The sequence below is a fragment of the Mytilus trossulus genome, chromosome 14 (genome assembly GCF_036588685.1).
Source record: "Mytilus trossulus isolate FHL-02 chromosome 14, PNRI_Mtr1.1.1.hap1, whole genome shotgun sequence".
Taxonomy (NCBI): domain Eukaryota; kingdom Metazoa; phylum Mollusca; class Bivalvia; order Mytilida; family Mytilidae; genus Mytilus; species Mytilus trossulus.
Genome location: NC_086386.1, coordinates 46,833,859 through 46,850,387, shown reverse-complemented (window position 1 = coordinate 46,850,387; position 16,529 = coordinate 46,833,859). Strand labels below are relative to the sequence as shown.

Here is a 16,529-nt window from a genome sequence, read left to right as displayed (position 1 = left end):
ATACGTTTGGTAATATGTTTATCGGTCTTTTCTTCCACCCGTTTGTCAATCTTTTTATGAATCAATGTTTTTGTTGAAGGCAAGTTAAAGTTTTTATTTAATGAAGTTCACTGCGAAGCAGCCTTCATATTGACAAGAATACTTTGTACATATTAATTGTGAAAGTTTTGCCATAAATTGATAGGTATTTTCTGGTATTTTATGTCAGTGAATTCTTATAAGTCTTTTGACTATTTTATTAACAATGCCCGTGCGTGTTTCAGTGCAAATCATCAATTCATATAAAGATACATATTGTTTTTTTTTATGTATATATGAAAAATAGTTCACATGAACAAAATAAAAGAGAGACTTCATATGACTTTATATGGTACAAAACTTGATTACCGAGTCACTGCATATCGTTTTCAGTAAATAATATTTGTAAATGATTGTTTCATGGCTAGATAACTTTGATTGTATAAAGATTGTTTTTGTTTACCACGATTCATTCAACAACAACATGAACAAAGGGATTGAATTACCAAAGGCTGATCACAATTTGAAAAAAAGAAAGTAAACAAAAAGAAGATTGCGATTTTATCAAAATGTTATTGTTTCTTATTCAGCCCGTCTAGTGTCAGGTAATTTTAACATTGTGACTATACTCGCAGCATGATTAAATTTGTCTCATATTCATCCTTGAAAGTTATTGTGTTCAAAAATATTTATTTAAAATATCACTTAACGAAGTAGAAAAATTGAAAGGATATTTAATTTTGTAAGGCTATATATGATTACGAAATGTTTAATAGAAAGATGCAATTTATCACATGAAGTTAAATTTTTACCAAAAAACAAATTCGTATGTGCATTGTATTAACAAAAGTTACTAAAGAGCATAATATTCAGATCCGATTGATAAGGATGGAACATTTATTCACCATTTTGTGTACCACGCTTTGCATAACGCTGCTTATGAACAGAACACTGTCTACAAAAAATGGTGAGTTTGTTTTTTTATATGTTTCAACTTTGTGTGTGAATTTTACACGATGCCACATGTGGAGCAGGATCTGCATATCTTTACGGATATAACATTCAGATTTTGGTGGTGCTCGTATTGCTTAGTCTGTAGTTTTCTATGCTGTATCTTGTGTACTATTTTTTGTCTGTGTTTTTCTTTTTAGCCTTGTCGATGTCAGTTTATTTTCGATCCATGAATTTGAATGTCCCTCTGGTATCTTTCGCCCCTCCTTTATAACTTTGTATAAGTTTTGGCGAGGATATAAAAATGTTGTCATTTCTAAAATTTCACCCTTTCTGGGAGTCTGACCTTTGCTTATGTCAGGCGTCCGGTTTGCTACTATGGTTGTCAAAAACATTGAATAAAATTGTCTCATGTACAGAAAACAGAAAACACAATTCAAGTTAAAACTCCTTGTACAATTGACCACACATGAATGATGCAATGCAAAATATGTTCCCTCATCAAACACAACCTCATTTTCAGTAGCAAAACAAAACACCCGGCCTTCATCCCGTTTGACCCATAAATTGCATAACCTGTCTTTTGTATAATTCATTTATTTGTTCTCACCCTGAACATGTATGAAATAGTTTCCCAAGTAATCTTTTTTTTTAATTTATGAAAAGTCTCATACAGGTTGATTTATGCGTAAAGTATGAAAATGCATCGGCTGGTTGCTTTTTTGAGATTTCTTTTTTAAATAAAACTCATCAAAAATACCAGGTTATACTCTTATATGTCAGACGTGCGTTTCACTTGCACACGACTGGCAAATCAAATACGAGTTTGAAAAACAATGAAAATCGAAAAATTTCATTTCGACAAGTTGTTTGAAAAAAGTAAAATCACAAAAATATTGAAATTCGAGGACAATAGATCGCAGCAATTTCAACACAACAAAACAAGTAAAATTTGGTCCAGGTTATGGGGGCATGGCCAGACAAAATACCCGACATTAAATCTCTTATGTGTGTATCAATGGAAATAACTTACATGAAACATCCATATTTTATATGCATGAGAAAATCAAGAAATATAGAAATGATAGAGCGGAGAATGTGTTATAGCATACAAATACATGTATATGATCGGTACCAATTCTTAAGACGCTCAGTTTTTTTGCAGTTGCAGAAAAAAGGTGACAAACATGTCTTACAGACACTAGAACTCTCGAAAGGAAATCTTCATTATCATAATAATTTCAAATATTGTCGCATAAAAAGTTTTATTGCCTTTTGGATATATTATCGGTCTTTTTGTAGTACCGGTACATCTTGTATTCATTTATGTTGTCAATTTTCTTTTCACAGATATTACATTTTTGGTTGATACAACTGCTGATGTTGCAGTGGACGAATTCACTCAAATCATAGACTTCATTTACAACATGACTAATAGATTAAAAATAGGACCGAATGATTATATGGTGGCTCTAGTCACATTTAACACGTTACCAAAGACACAGTTCGATCTTAACGATATAAGTGACAAAGTTAGTTTACTGGATGCAATTATGGCAATCAAGAACTACAGTTTAAATGGTCGTCGTGAAACGCACAAAGCATTAGATCATATTAGAGACAATATTTATATTTCATCATCAGGAATGAGAACAGACGCGCAGTCTTCGTTACTACTAATCACGTATGGACAGTCAACCTCTCCAACAAATACACAATTCTCTGCTTTTTTTTTAAAATCAACTGTTCAAGCTATTTACGTCATAGGAGTTGGATCACTGATGTATGACCCAACTGAAAGAACTGATTTTTCAAATATAGCTAGTTCACCAGAAAACATATTTTATGTAGAAGAAGTTTCAAATCTGTGCAATTATATTTTAAATATAACTATTAAACTGGGTATGTATGCTTTATTTCGAAATACATAAAGGTAACAGTAGTATACCGCTGTTCAAAACTCGTAAATCTATGGACAAAAAACTAAATCGGGGTAACAAACTAAAACTGTGGGAAACGCATTCAATATAAAAGGAGAACAACGACCCAACTTTAAAATGTAACACACACAGAAACGGACTGAACTTTAGACAAAATCTGATTGGAATAACAAATATAACATCAAAGCCAAATACATGAATTTGGGATAGGAAAGTACCGTGACACGTCTTATAGTAAGGTGAATTCACACTCAAATGTAAAAGAAAATAAACGACACAACGGCAACACAACTTTAAAATGTCACACACACACACAGAATCGGACTATAATATAACAATGGCCATTTTCCTGACTATAATGAACTAGTAATAAAAGTAAAAAAGTTATATACTTTGTGAGCCAAGGCTCCGTGTTTAAGGCCGTACATTGACCTATAATGGTTTACTTTTTTAAAATTGTTATTTGGATGGAGAGTTGTCTCATTGGCACTCACACCACATCTTCCTATATCTACTTGGGACCAGTTAAAGGATTTAGTTCATATACATATCATTCTTGTATTGTTCAAAACATGTATAGCGATAATGGAAATTATGAAACCATGTATAAAAATGTGGATTTATAGAAATTGTATCTTTTCAAAGAGGATGTTTTTTACAAGTAGAAAAAAATGGAAGAACATAAATGTCTTTTAAAACTTTTTGACAAGGTTGAAACATTTATTATATTTCTTAGTGGAAATAACCCCTATAAGGAGTGGACTTAGAATTTCAGCTATGTGGCTTATTTGCAGATCTTCTCTTTACTTATAATTTTTGAAATTAACACATTTTCTTTAGCTACTATAGAGTAAGAATTCTCATTTAAAAACAATCACTGGAATAAGTAGATCGCCGCGATATAGCCTTTTTGTGCTAATGCGGCGTAAAGCAAACACTTATCAATCAATCGAATAAGTAGCTGAGTTACGATTTCTGCCATTTTATTTATAAATAGACCTTGTCTTGCTCCTCATTTCTGCTATTAGAGTTTCTCTATAGATACTATAATTCTGGTGTTAAAAAGCAATATTGAAAAATAAAATACTTACAAAGAACGTATTCTCATTAAATGAGTTCCCACGATTTCGAATATTTGGACAATATGTCCCATCGTGTTCTCTACTTAAAGCTTCTCTCCATGTATAACAGTTCCCAGAAATTGAATACTATGATTATATATAAAAAAAAGAAGATGTGATATGATTGCCAATGAGAAGACCAAATGACACAGACATTAACAACTATAGGTGACCGTACGCTTTTTTTACCATTTAGAAACGATAAAATAAGTATAAATCGGTTTTCAAAGGCGACCAATTACGATACGATCACTACTAAATGTAACTATTGTTTTGCGTATCACTTTGGCTTATAAAAGTTTATTGGTACCTATTATGCGCTTCAAGGTAGTGACAAAAAAAAATAGGTAAAAATTGTCTTTGAGAGAAAACTCGAAAGGTAGATCTCATCATTTTGAAAGGTCTGCCCGTTTATATAAATGGTTATACATGAAAACAGTTAATGATGGAATATGGAAAACATAAAACGGGTTTATCCGAGTTCTTAACAATAATAGACGTATTTACACTTGTATGCAAATTTGTCCGCCATTACATAACATCACACAGGTTCCCGTAAACTTTGACTTCATAATTCAAAACATATGACGTCACAACTAAAAAGTGATTGTTGCTTGACGTCAAAAAGGTTATTCGGAGGTGATGTAAGGTCATTCGGAGGCAAAATACAGCTAAATACCAAAAGTGTAAATACGTTTATAGAACACACAATTTTTTTCTGAGCCTTTTTTTTCTAGCCATGAATTGAAATGAAAAGTATGTAGCCAAAGCGGATGTTTTATACATTAAGGAGATACGTAAAATTCAACAGATATTTAACGAGCTGTGGTATAGATTTTCTGCATTTAAAGATTTAGAGTCGACCAAGTTGCCAAAGTTCTGTGATTTCGATACTGTTCACTATTATGCATATAAATAATTTGTTGCATCATATTACTTTCATTTTTTTAAATATTTTCGATACGTGATTAGAAATATTCTGATGAAAGAAAAAAACTACCTGGCTTTTTTTTTTTATTTAAAAGTATAGTGTAATATTTTTATGAACAGATAATAAGTTGATTTTAGAGCTAACGAGTATTTTATACCGTCACAGTAAATTGCTTCTATAGTTACAGAAGTAAATGAGAATATTTCACCACAGAGCTTAGGGTAAGAAATATAATAACTGTGTTTTTTTTTAGATTTGAATGCCACACAGTCTGAAGTTGATGGTTGTTCAACAAAAACAAACACTTTGACAACAACATCATTAACAACTACAGAAAGGAAAAGCACACAGTTACCATATTCAACAGAATTAACATACTCAACTTCAACAGAATTGACAAATTCAGTAGAAATAACAAATTCAACTACAACAGTATCAACATATTCACAAAAATCTTTATCTCAAGAAAGAACAAGCCTTAAATTGGACACTGGTATCAATATAATTTACATTTTAGTATGATTAAAGACTTAAAAATTATTTAAAGTAATGCATGGAAAAATCGAAATGACCATATCATAATTTTGAATTGTATTGTTTTTGTTTGTGTATTTTTTCTTTGATTATGCATGATTTTCTTTCCAGCACTAAATTATAATTGAAAATTAAATAGAAATATTAATAATGATTATATAATTAGTAATAATGAAAGAAGTTCTTTATTTTATACTGTGTAAATAAACCTTAATCATGACGTTTTCAGATATTTGTTAACTTTCATTCAAGATAATGGAACAACAGCTATACACTTGAATGGTTGTGTTTCATGTTATCCGACGTCAACGGAACTACTAACTTCAACAGAGGAAACAGTTTCCGAAAGTGACAAAGGTATTTTATTTATTTTTCGACAGCACCTATTTGAAATAGCAAGGAACTACATTAATTGCACAAATAATGCTGATCTGACGCTGATCAATTCAAGAATTTATTAAAGAAACGGTTTACATTTTTCTGATGATATATATCAAATTCTGCAGCAATGATAACTTTGTTATTGAGAAACGGTGAGAAAAAATTGTTTCTAAATTATTAGGAGAAAGTCGAATTTATAAAAAATGTGAAATTTAACGTTTGTTATACAAAATACCTTGCAAAATCATACACACAAAGTTAGCTATCTTCAAGAATAATTTCAATAGAATATATGTGTAATGAAGACATTAATTCAATCATGACTAAAATTATTCATTTCTTTTTTTTTGACTGTTAAGATTTATTTATGTATTTAATTAAGTAGATATAGTATGACTGATAATGAGACAATTACCCATCAAAGTTTAAATGAAGTGGATGTAACATATCTTGAAATAATGAGAAAAATCCATACCATACAGTCGGCTATAAAAGTCCCCGATATGAAAATATAAACCAATGGTCAAATTTATTACAAAACAATTAATAAAAAAATTATGACAGACATGGAACAACGACAACCACTTTACTACATGCAACTGACTTGGGACAGGCACATGCAGAATGTTTCTATATTTAATTTTTATATTCCAGGTTTACATACTGGTGTCATAATTGGTATCCTGTCATCGGGTTTATTAAATTTGGTCCTGATAATATTGGTTTTATACCTTTTGTGTAGTAGGAAAAGGTATGTGTGTAATTCATTTCTTTAATTTCCAATGTGAGATTTCTAGTATTTAACAATCTTAAAATAATATCTAAAGTATTTCTGCATTTATTTAGATGTTAACACATTGCGAGATAAAAACAAACAATTGACCAATCTGAATATTAATTTCACTTTGGATTTGAGGAAATATGACCATAGTTTTACTTACAAAAAAAGCGCATTACTGTGCTACGGGATTTCGAATAGTCCATATAGGAATAGATTAGAAGTTTGTTTGTGATAAGGTAGGTCAGGGGAAACATTTGCGTTTTAACAGTTATACCACTTGCTTTACATGTGAATTGTTTCTAGAATAAAATGATATGAGCATGTATTTAAAGGAGTAATATTCTTTTATTAATCTTATCATTCTTTACACAATTGAAGGACAGAGAGGAAAAGACGAATCATGACTGTACGATAGACAATGCCGATAAAGAGACAATGACAAAAGTTTAGGAGGAAACAGATTTATCTACAAAAAGGGGACCATAACTCTTGATATCAGTCAATAGACTCAATATTAGCAAAGAATGGAGAATAAAGTGTACATAATCTGTTAGCAATCTTAAATATTGTTATAATAAAATATAATCTGATTATCTTGTTAATCCATTAAAATATTTAGGAATATTTCAATCACAAAAAAATACATATCTTTTTATTTGACATTTCTTCTTGACCGATGTGTTTCGTCACAAGCCTCTATTGATAATTATCAGTCAATTAATAGTTGTATATTCTACAACTTTTACACATAATCTTCTCTAAAAATTGCTATACACAAATAAAGAGATGTGGTATAATTGTCAATGAGACAAATATGTAGCATACTTTACATGACGTGGATATAATTATATATAAGCAGTTATATGTCAGCGGACAACATTCAACAATGTGAAATAGTCGTATATAGTCAACCCTAAAGGCTCCGAGACGATGATGCAGAAAATTCAAACGAGAAAACTATCAGTTTAATTTATAACATTATCATGTATGTCACAGTAGCAAAACTATGCTATTATTATTGCAACAACATCCAAAAATTGAACCATGCCCTGTATGTTTATCAGCTTAAAGCTTTATATATTTTTGCCTAAAAGACAGGCGATACGTGCAGTTATTGGTGTCTTGTTTCATTTATTTTGATACAAAAAAAAATAAAATACAACCAACTAGATAGAGAAGTATATGCAAAATTATCTTGTATGGTGATGTATTCTAAGAAACTTAACGTTTTGGTATTCACTTTTCCCAAGATATCTTTCAACACATGAGAGAAGAAAAAGAGAGACAACAGATGCAAAAGTGATAGTCAAACTTACAAGTCAACATTAAAGCGACAATGATATGGCAAAAAAAACGAAAAAGCAACAAATAATCTACAAAACAAAAGGTTAAAACTAAAGGTTGAGCAACACAACGGGCATGATCTCAGATTTTTTAGAAGGTTGAGCAAATCATGCGCAACATGCGTAACATTCGTGTTGATCATGTAAGTAAAACCATGGAAATGGTCAATTCCGTGATGTTAAAATTGAAAGAAAGGAGGACGGGATTGTTATTACGCCTTTTTGGGCATATTCATTGAAATCTGTGAAACATATATTCCATTACAATTATCAACCAAGTCATGAAGGCGGCAGATTATTTTAAGAAAGGATGACTTCAGACTTGACGCTTTGAACGCATAGTTGGACATCTTCATTGTAAGCAAAAAATTTCTATCAAGGTAATGACATTACGATTGCAAACTTAAAATATCAGGAGATATATATTCCATATGCAGGCCTGTTTGAATGTTCCCTAATATAAATTGAAAGTTCCCAATTAAAAAGCTGAATTCATCACTTCTGCCGTTTATATTTCCATCAATATGCCATAGTCAATTTCCTGATATAAATCACTCACGATATGAAGCAGATTCAGGTGTATCTGTCGTCAATTAAATTTCAAATTCGATGGAAAAGATATAATTAAGATAGTCACCGAACTTTGAATTATTCAATTATTCAAAACTATAATAGGGAAACATGACGCTAAATGATAATTTAAAAGATAAAAATGAACAAAATAATTGTCATCTATTTCCTGATAATTGAAGGCTTCCGGACACAATTGAAAAGTATTTACAAATAGTGTTAGATTTTACATTTTTATTTTTGATACTAAATTATAATGGAAAGATATCATTAATGTTGTCCTGATGTTTCATACATACAAATACCTTATGAACAACATGTGATGTAGACGGATAAAACCTTTAAAAACTGATTCTTTTTTTTAGTGCTAGAAACCAAATTACCCAAATTACCGAACTCCAAGGAAAATTCTAATCGGAAAGTCCCAAGTTATACACAAAACCTTGGTCCGAAAATCAATATAAAAAAATGTCAAAGCGTATTCAAGCGTCACTGATGAGTCTTTTGTAGACGAAACACGCGTCTGTCGTCAATACAAAATTTAATCCATGTATCTATGATGAGTTTATTTCCTCTTTCACTGTAGACAAGACCTGATTCTTATGCATATGGAATATATTGCATGTCAGTGCATATTTATAAATAAGGAAAATTTATGGCTCATTTTAGAAATGACCCACGTCTGTTTCTATGTGTAATATACCATTATAATCACGACATAATATAAATAATAATGTTAATAACAAAAGATGACATGAACCTTTATATTAACAAAATCTAGAGAAATATGATATATGTCAAATTACCACATGTAGATTTCATATTTTCAAAATACCACATGTAGATTACGTTTCAATTATACGCTGCTTGTATCCTCTTCTGTTCTCTATTGGTGTGAATAGTTTTGGACAAAAGAAGTAAACAGACCTTTTGTCGTTTATTGCTAATTAACAAGTCTTTAATATAGTCAGTGATTTAAGAGTTTAAAAAATAAAAGTGAAAAAAAATGTTCAAATGATTAAATCAAGGCGTAAATAGGTACATAACTTGATAACCAAAATCACTGTATACCCTTTCAGTAAACAATAGATGGAAGTGTTTGCTACTGTGTGATTTTCATAGCTACCGTGTCTTATCGTGTCAACATTGTTTACTGTGCACCACGGTTCATTCAGCAATAAAATGATTGAATTATCAAAGACTGATCACAATTTAAAACACAAAAAGAAAATTGAGATTTTATTAAAAGGTTATTGTTTCATAGTCATACCGTCTAGTGTCACTTCATTTTAACATTCTTACAATGAACGTTGCATAATTACATTTGTCTCATATTCAGCCTTGAAATTTGATGTGTTGAAAACAGTTAATTGAAATATGACTAACGAAAGGAAAAAATAGAGAAGGGAACATTAATTTTGAAAGGTTATATGTGATTGTATTTAATTCAAAGAAATGTGCAATAGAGAGATTTCCACTGTCACATGAAGCAACAAATATTCAGACTTGATTACAGACAAAAGACGAACTGTGTACGTTCAAGTTCATTATTCAAGAGATAATAAGGAAAAAATGTGTTGCCATAAACTTTGAATCAAGCACAAAGAAGAAAATACGGCACTAAGGATTCAGTAGAAAATGGTTATTCATGGGACAGCTAATCATTATCTTGTGTACTACGGTCTGTATACTCATATTGTTGTCCAGTACACGGTCTGCAAAAAATGGTAAGTTTTAGTATGTTTGACAATAAATATATATCATGCAATTTTGTATGGTTCATTATTTTGTAAATAAGAGAGTTTATCTCTGTAACCATTTTCTTCTATTTCAAATTAAAAAACACAAGTACCACTATATATTTGCCGTTTATGTTAAATAGGTCAATATACAAATAACCGAAATATACAATTGTCATATTGTTGAGAAGCAGTAGAAGGGTTACAAGAAAATGTTTGTCGGAGAAAATAGATTACTCGTCTCAGTTGAAATAGTTGGACATTGTCGACTTTTCTTCTCTGATAATAATTTTTTAATTATGACCAAAAGTTTTAGATTCTAGTAATTGTTAAAATTGGTTTCTCTTATTGCAAACGGCGAGAATATATTTTTTTTTTAGCTGAATCAACTTTTAAAAACTGGTTCGTATGCTCTTATATGCGATATATGGAAAATGTGTTCTAAACAATAATAGATTATAACGTAACACTTACAACAAGCATCACATTTAACTGTAACTCTTGTTAACGTCTTATATACGTATATATCTAGTTCATCCTGTATATGCACTAGTTGTTTACCGGCAACGATCAATCATCAAATCTTTTTATGTAATGGACATTCAAACTTATAAATTAACAACGCTATGTCTTGCTACACATGTGCCAAACGTCGTGATGCTAATGCCAGATTATGAATTCAAAGAAATAGCTGGTGATTTACAAAAATGTGGAATACTAAAAATGATTTCCTTCTTTTAGTTTCTGTAATTCAAAGTTAGCATCGTTTATTGTACGCCTCGTATTAGATAATGAAAATATTTTTTCCCTACAGATATTACATTTTTGGTTGATACCACTGCTGATATTTCGCAAGACGAATTTGATCAAGTCATCGACTTCATTTACAACATAACAAGTAGATTGACAATAGGACCAAATGATAGTATGGTGGCTGTAGTTACATTCAACACGTCTCCCAAGACAGAGTTTGATTTAAACGATAAAAGCGACAAATCAAGTGTACTTGATGCTATAAATTCCATTAAAAACCACAGTCTAACTGGTAGTCGTGAAACGAATAAAGCATTAGAGCATATTATAGATAATATTTATGTTTCACCGCAAGGAATGAGGACAGACGCTCAGTCGTCGATGATACTTATCACGTATGGATTATCACAATCTCCAACACAAACACAATTCGCCGCATTTTTCTTATCTTCGTCAGTTCAAGATATTTACGTTTTAGGAGTTGGATCACTGATGTATGAACCAACTGAAAGAACTGATTTTCCAAACATAGCAAGTTCAACGGAAAACATATTTTATATAGAAGAGATACCATATCTGTGCCATTACATCTTAAATACAACTATCAAACTTGGTATGTATGATTATCTAGAGAATATCGAAGGAAAAACGATAATGAAAAGTTACTTGAAAAAAATTGAAAACAACACGTTTAATAATTCTATTCGTACGAAGCGCTTTTCCGGATTTACTTCATCAGAAACGTTGCAAGCTTTCATAATCAGAATCTATCAGGGTATTAAAGTAAGAGACAGTATCCCTCAATTGCTTAATCTATATTCCGTATAGAAATAAGGAAATGTGTAATGACTGACAACAGTCAATACAACAATAAATTGTCCAGTTTAAGGAATCGGAGGACTTACTTCATTCTCATTTTACTCAAAATATGCATAGCCATCAAAAATTGAACACCACATGACATCGATGGCAAAATATCAAAAATGAATTAATTCACGATACAATCTATTAGCGTCACATTGTGAAAACTATAGGTTTCATGTGCGTTTATACAACTGGTATACAACTTTTCAAATGTGATAAATTTGAAATGAGTTTTATATTTAAGATATTGAATAAATGATTTATTTCACTATAATTTATTCTGGATTAGTTCCGAAAGTTTAAACTAGTTGAGTTAAATTGTTATTTTTAATAATAAAATATATATTTTAACGCTATGCTATGAGTTACACGAAATCTAATGTTCGGTGTGAGTAATCAAAATGCTGTCATTTCAACATAAGATGCTCAGCTGAAAGTAATATGTGAAATGCTGTTCTTTCAGTTTAAATAATTGTACTTTTAAAGTGGCATTCTAAAAGGATAATTTATCGCTTTTTAAAATCAAACTTTTTATTTATAGATCAATCCCTCCTTTGGTTTATTAACAAAGGACAAACAGAAAAAGCAGATGTTTGACGGCTTCTAAAAAAGAGCATTAGGCTTTTTTTCGAAATAAATCATCATTGGAAAAGCACATGGGCAAAGAGGAAAACCAAAATACGCACATAGTCCCCAGTGACAAAAAAAAATAAAAAAATAAAAAAATATTTCCCCGTCCCTTTCCTTGGTATATGAAACATGACTGAGCCACTAGGCAATGTTTTTATGACATCATGATCTTTATTTATTAATATACTTGTTGACTGTTGAAAGACGGAAAGTCAGTGACATTTTTATTCTTAGATAGAAAAATCGATTCGATTATTACTTTTTCAGTTTAAATTTTATTTGGCAAATGTTATTAAGCTAATGTGAATTATAGAAAATCACCATACACATAGTTTGATTCAGAAACGAATGAGTACATTTCGTCAAACGGCCTATATGTATAAATAAAACCACAATATGTTTTCCAGATCCTAATGCTATACAGTCCGAAGTTGATGGATGCCCTGAAATTACAACCACTTCGACAACAACAACAACAATACCGACTACTACAGAAACGGAAACAACCGAATTAACATATTCAACAGAATTAACATATTCAACAGAAACAACAAATCCAACAGAAACAACAAATTCAACAGAATTAACATATTCAACAGAACCAACATATTCAACAGAATCAACGTTTTCAACAGAATCAACAAATTCAACAGAATCAACGTTTTCAACAGAACCAACAAATTCAACAGAGTCAACGTATACAACAGACTCTGTATTCAAAGAACAATCAAGTAAAAAAATATTCACTGGTAGAAATATATCTTAACTACTTGCAGATTGAAATCCTAGAAAAGTTACAAGGAGATACCGAAATGCACATAAAGTGAAAATCATGATTGCGCGTATATAAATATATTCAATAATCTAATAATCAATTAATGCCATAATCGCAAATGAGCATTCAATTTGTCTTTACGAAATTGATTCCTATAAAGGTAAAACAAAATAACATTTTCGACTAAATGAGGATTATTGAACTATTTTCCAAGGCATAGATACTTTGCTCTTATCAACTCGACGGTGTCCAAAGTATACAAAGTGTTTTGTCTCATTATTTTTATGTCCAAATCATCATTCAAATGTTAAAATCATGTCAAAAGTATACTGTTCGTCTATGTTGACGCAAATCTTGTCTGGCTGATCATTTCTGTTGTTTACAGTTCCACTCTATGGGTCCTCTTTCTTTCTTTTTTCTTTTTTTTTTGCCCAAAGCATAATCAGGTAAAATCATAATCGTCATTTATAGCCAATTACTTGAAGGAAATTCCCAATGATTAAAAATTACTTTTATATAAACTGTGTGCATCTGATACACTTTTCTTGATTAATCTTTAATCAGAAGTACACAACAAAACTCAATACCGTATCAAACAATCCTGACTGTCCGCTGTAAATGAATGCAAACTCAACGGACTTGAAAAATAAAACAAACAACGTAACATTTATTCTGTGTAAGAAACACATCCGGGTTTCCCTCAAATATTCAAGTCTATACACCCGTGAGTTTCTGTGTAGCGTGTATGGACTCTTGTTTTTCAGATAGACGATAGATTGTCTTTTCTAATTTCTTAAAACATAAATAGGATTTTGTTTATAATCTATACTATTTGAATATTATATACAATAACTCAGCCTAATTGTTTACTTTATCAATGTTATTGTTTGTAGGTGAAAGTGCAATAATAATTCTGTCAGTTATTTCTGTGGTGCTGGTACTAGTCACCGTCATCGTGGGATTCCTTGTCGTATATTACTTAACAAAATACAGGTGAGCATGTAAACAATGATAAAATTGAGAATGGAAATGGGGAATGTGTCAAAGAGACAACAACCCGACCATAGAAAAAACAACAGCAGAAGGTCACCAACAGGTCTTCAATGAAGTGAGATATTCCAGCACCCGGATGCGTCCTTCAGCTGGCCCCTAAACAAATATATACTAGTTCAGTGATAATGAACGCCATACTAATTTCCAAATTGTACACAAGAAACTAAAATTAAAATAATACAAGCCTAACAAAGGCCAGAGGCTCCAGACTTTGGACAGGCGCAAAAATGCGGCGGGGTTAAACATGTTTGTGAGATCTCAACCCTCCCCATATACCTCTAACCAATGTAGAAAAGTAAACGCATAACAATGGTATACTTATCTTTTCTTTAGAGAAACAACACGTTTTTCATAGTTAGTTAAAAGCGTTTTCTATAAAATAAAACCAAAACATATATAAATTTAAAAACATCAAAAATAAGTCTCTTTAATACAAGCCTTGGCAAATGATTTCAGACGTACCAATAAAAGCAAGCACTGCATACTTGTTGAATTTGAATGAGTATACACACCAAATATGTTCGTATTTCAAAATTAGTGGTACTGAGTTTATTATCTTTTCCAAATATTTCAATTTTGGTACGTGTCCAGTTTCTCCTAGCAAGTATTGTCAGTGTCGAATTTGGCTAACAGGAAGTTTGAATAACAAAGGAAAATTACAAGGAAGTACAAAATTAGCACTCAATACTATGCCAAAATCTAATCTAAACCCCGATATTAACTTTCTATAAATATATTTATTTATATAGACTAACAATGTTTTCTATTCACTTTCTGATATTGTTGTGACTTTCATGCGGTTTTTTAAACAAGCATTTTGTCATGTCATATTAAAGTTTATTTTGTCTCAAAAATTTATAATATCCTTAGACTTATATGAATTAATAATAACATGACCAATTCTTGTTCAATTCTTCGTCATTTAATTAGGGATGGAAATTTGTCTCATTGACACTCATTGTACATTTTCTCATGTTGATATTGAAATATAAAACGTCATTTTACAAAGTGGTATAGGGAACAAGAGGAGAAATACATACACCTTAAATGTGGTCAAAGGATACATTGTCATTAAAAAAAGTGGGAACATACGCACATAATCTCTTCATTCGAGATTCTGGTGTGAAAATAAATATCAAAATTTTATAACTGTTAACTGCAATGAAAGGCCCATCAAGAGCACTTCATATATGTAACATACCAAAAGAGTTCTTTACATTACCATTATTTTTCAACGTTAACCAGTAGAAATAAGACAATTCTAAGCTATCTATATAACTGTATCTTTATGTTTGTTCTGTCAATATAGGTTTACGCAAATAATGCATTTTTTTTTACATTGGAGTTGCATTTTTTCATGAAGAAGAAAACAACCAAATCAACTTTCTTTTTCATCTATTTCAGAAAACGAAAGCGACGTTTGGAATTAATAACTGTCCTTGCTCGTGAATATCCAGACATGCAAAATGGATTAGGGCCTTCAAGAATGAAATATATTGAAACAAAACATGAATATAAGAATGGTCATTCTAATAAGTTTCATACGTTTTTGAAACTGAGCATGATTAACAATGGTACCAAAATAGTTCGTCGTTGAAAATGAACAATGCATGTACAATTTTCCATCTTAGCAAGCCAAGGATTACGATTCATAGAGTGGAAATGATGGGACTGGATCGTACTTCTTGGCTATTGAAGATGAAAATTTCCCCTTTGTGTTCAAAAAGCATTATTTCTAACTATGGACTGTCCGACTATTAAATATTTTTTCTAGTTTAAGTGTTTATTTTGAAACTATATATCCCGAATGATAAACAAACATGTAAATTTGAATATATTAATTTGTACTTTGTAAACTTTAAAGCATGTCAAACTACAATGCATTCATTCAACATAGTAATGTAAATAGCATTGAAAGAAGGCCTGTACACAATTCCTCCTCATGAATTTTAAACCATAATTGTATTTTCAATAAATAGTTTTAGTATGTTGTCTTTTCTGCTATACATTTAAAACAAGCCATGAACATCCAGTGATAATGTCGAGGATAAATTTAAATCAAGTCAACATTTTGTATGGTTTTTTTTAAAGACGTTTGGTTCTTAATTGAAGGCATATATTTTAAACGATATTGCTGTGCTTGTA

At 30.7% G+C, this 16,529-nt stretch overlaps 2 protein-coding genes across 2 annotated transcripts; both read left to right on the top strand.

Moving 5' to 3' along the window:
* Positions 1 to 629: 629 nt before the first annotated feature.
* On the top strand, positions 630 to 5,318 carry LOC134697816 (collagen alpha-3(VI) chain-like; the record flags this gene model as incomplete). The annotated part of the gene is made up of 3 exons (XM_063560103.1): positions 630 to 985; positions 2,320 to 2,871; positions 5,215 to 5,318. Coding segments are annotated over exons 1-3 (795 nt in total), but the record flags the coding sequence as incomplete, so codon positions are not given.
* Positions 5,319 to 9,869: 4,551 nt separating this feature from the next.
* On the top strand, positions 9,870 to 16,314 carry LOC134696382 (collagen alpha-3(VI) chain-like). Its single transcript, XM_063558118.1, has 5 exons — positions 9,870 to 10,297; positions 11,124 to 11,675; positions 12,964 to 13,287; positions 14,225 to 14,324; positions 15,789 to 16,314. The coding sequence occupies exons 1-5, from the start codon at positions 10,219 to 10,221 to the stop codon at positions 15,979 to 15,981; spliced, it is 1,248 nt and encodes a 415-aa protein (XP_063414188.1). The 5' UTR covers positions 9,870 to 10,218; the 3' UTR covers positions 15,982 to 16,314.
* The last annotated feature ends 215 nt before the right edge of the window (positions 16,315 to 16,529 follow it).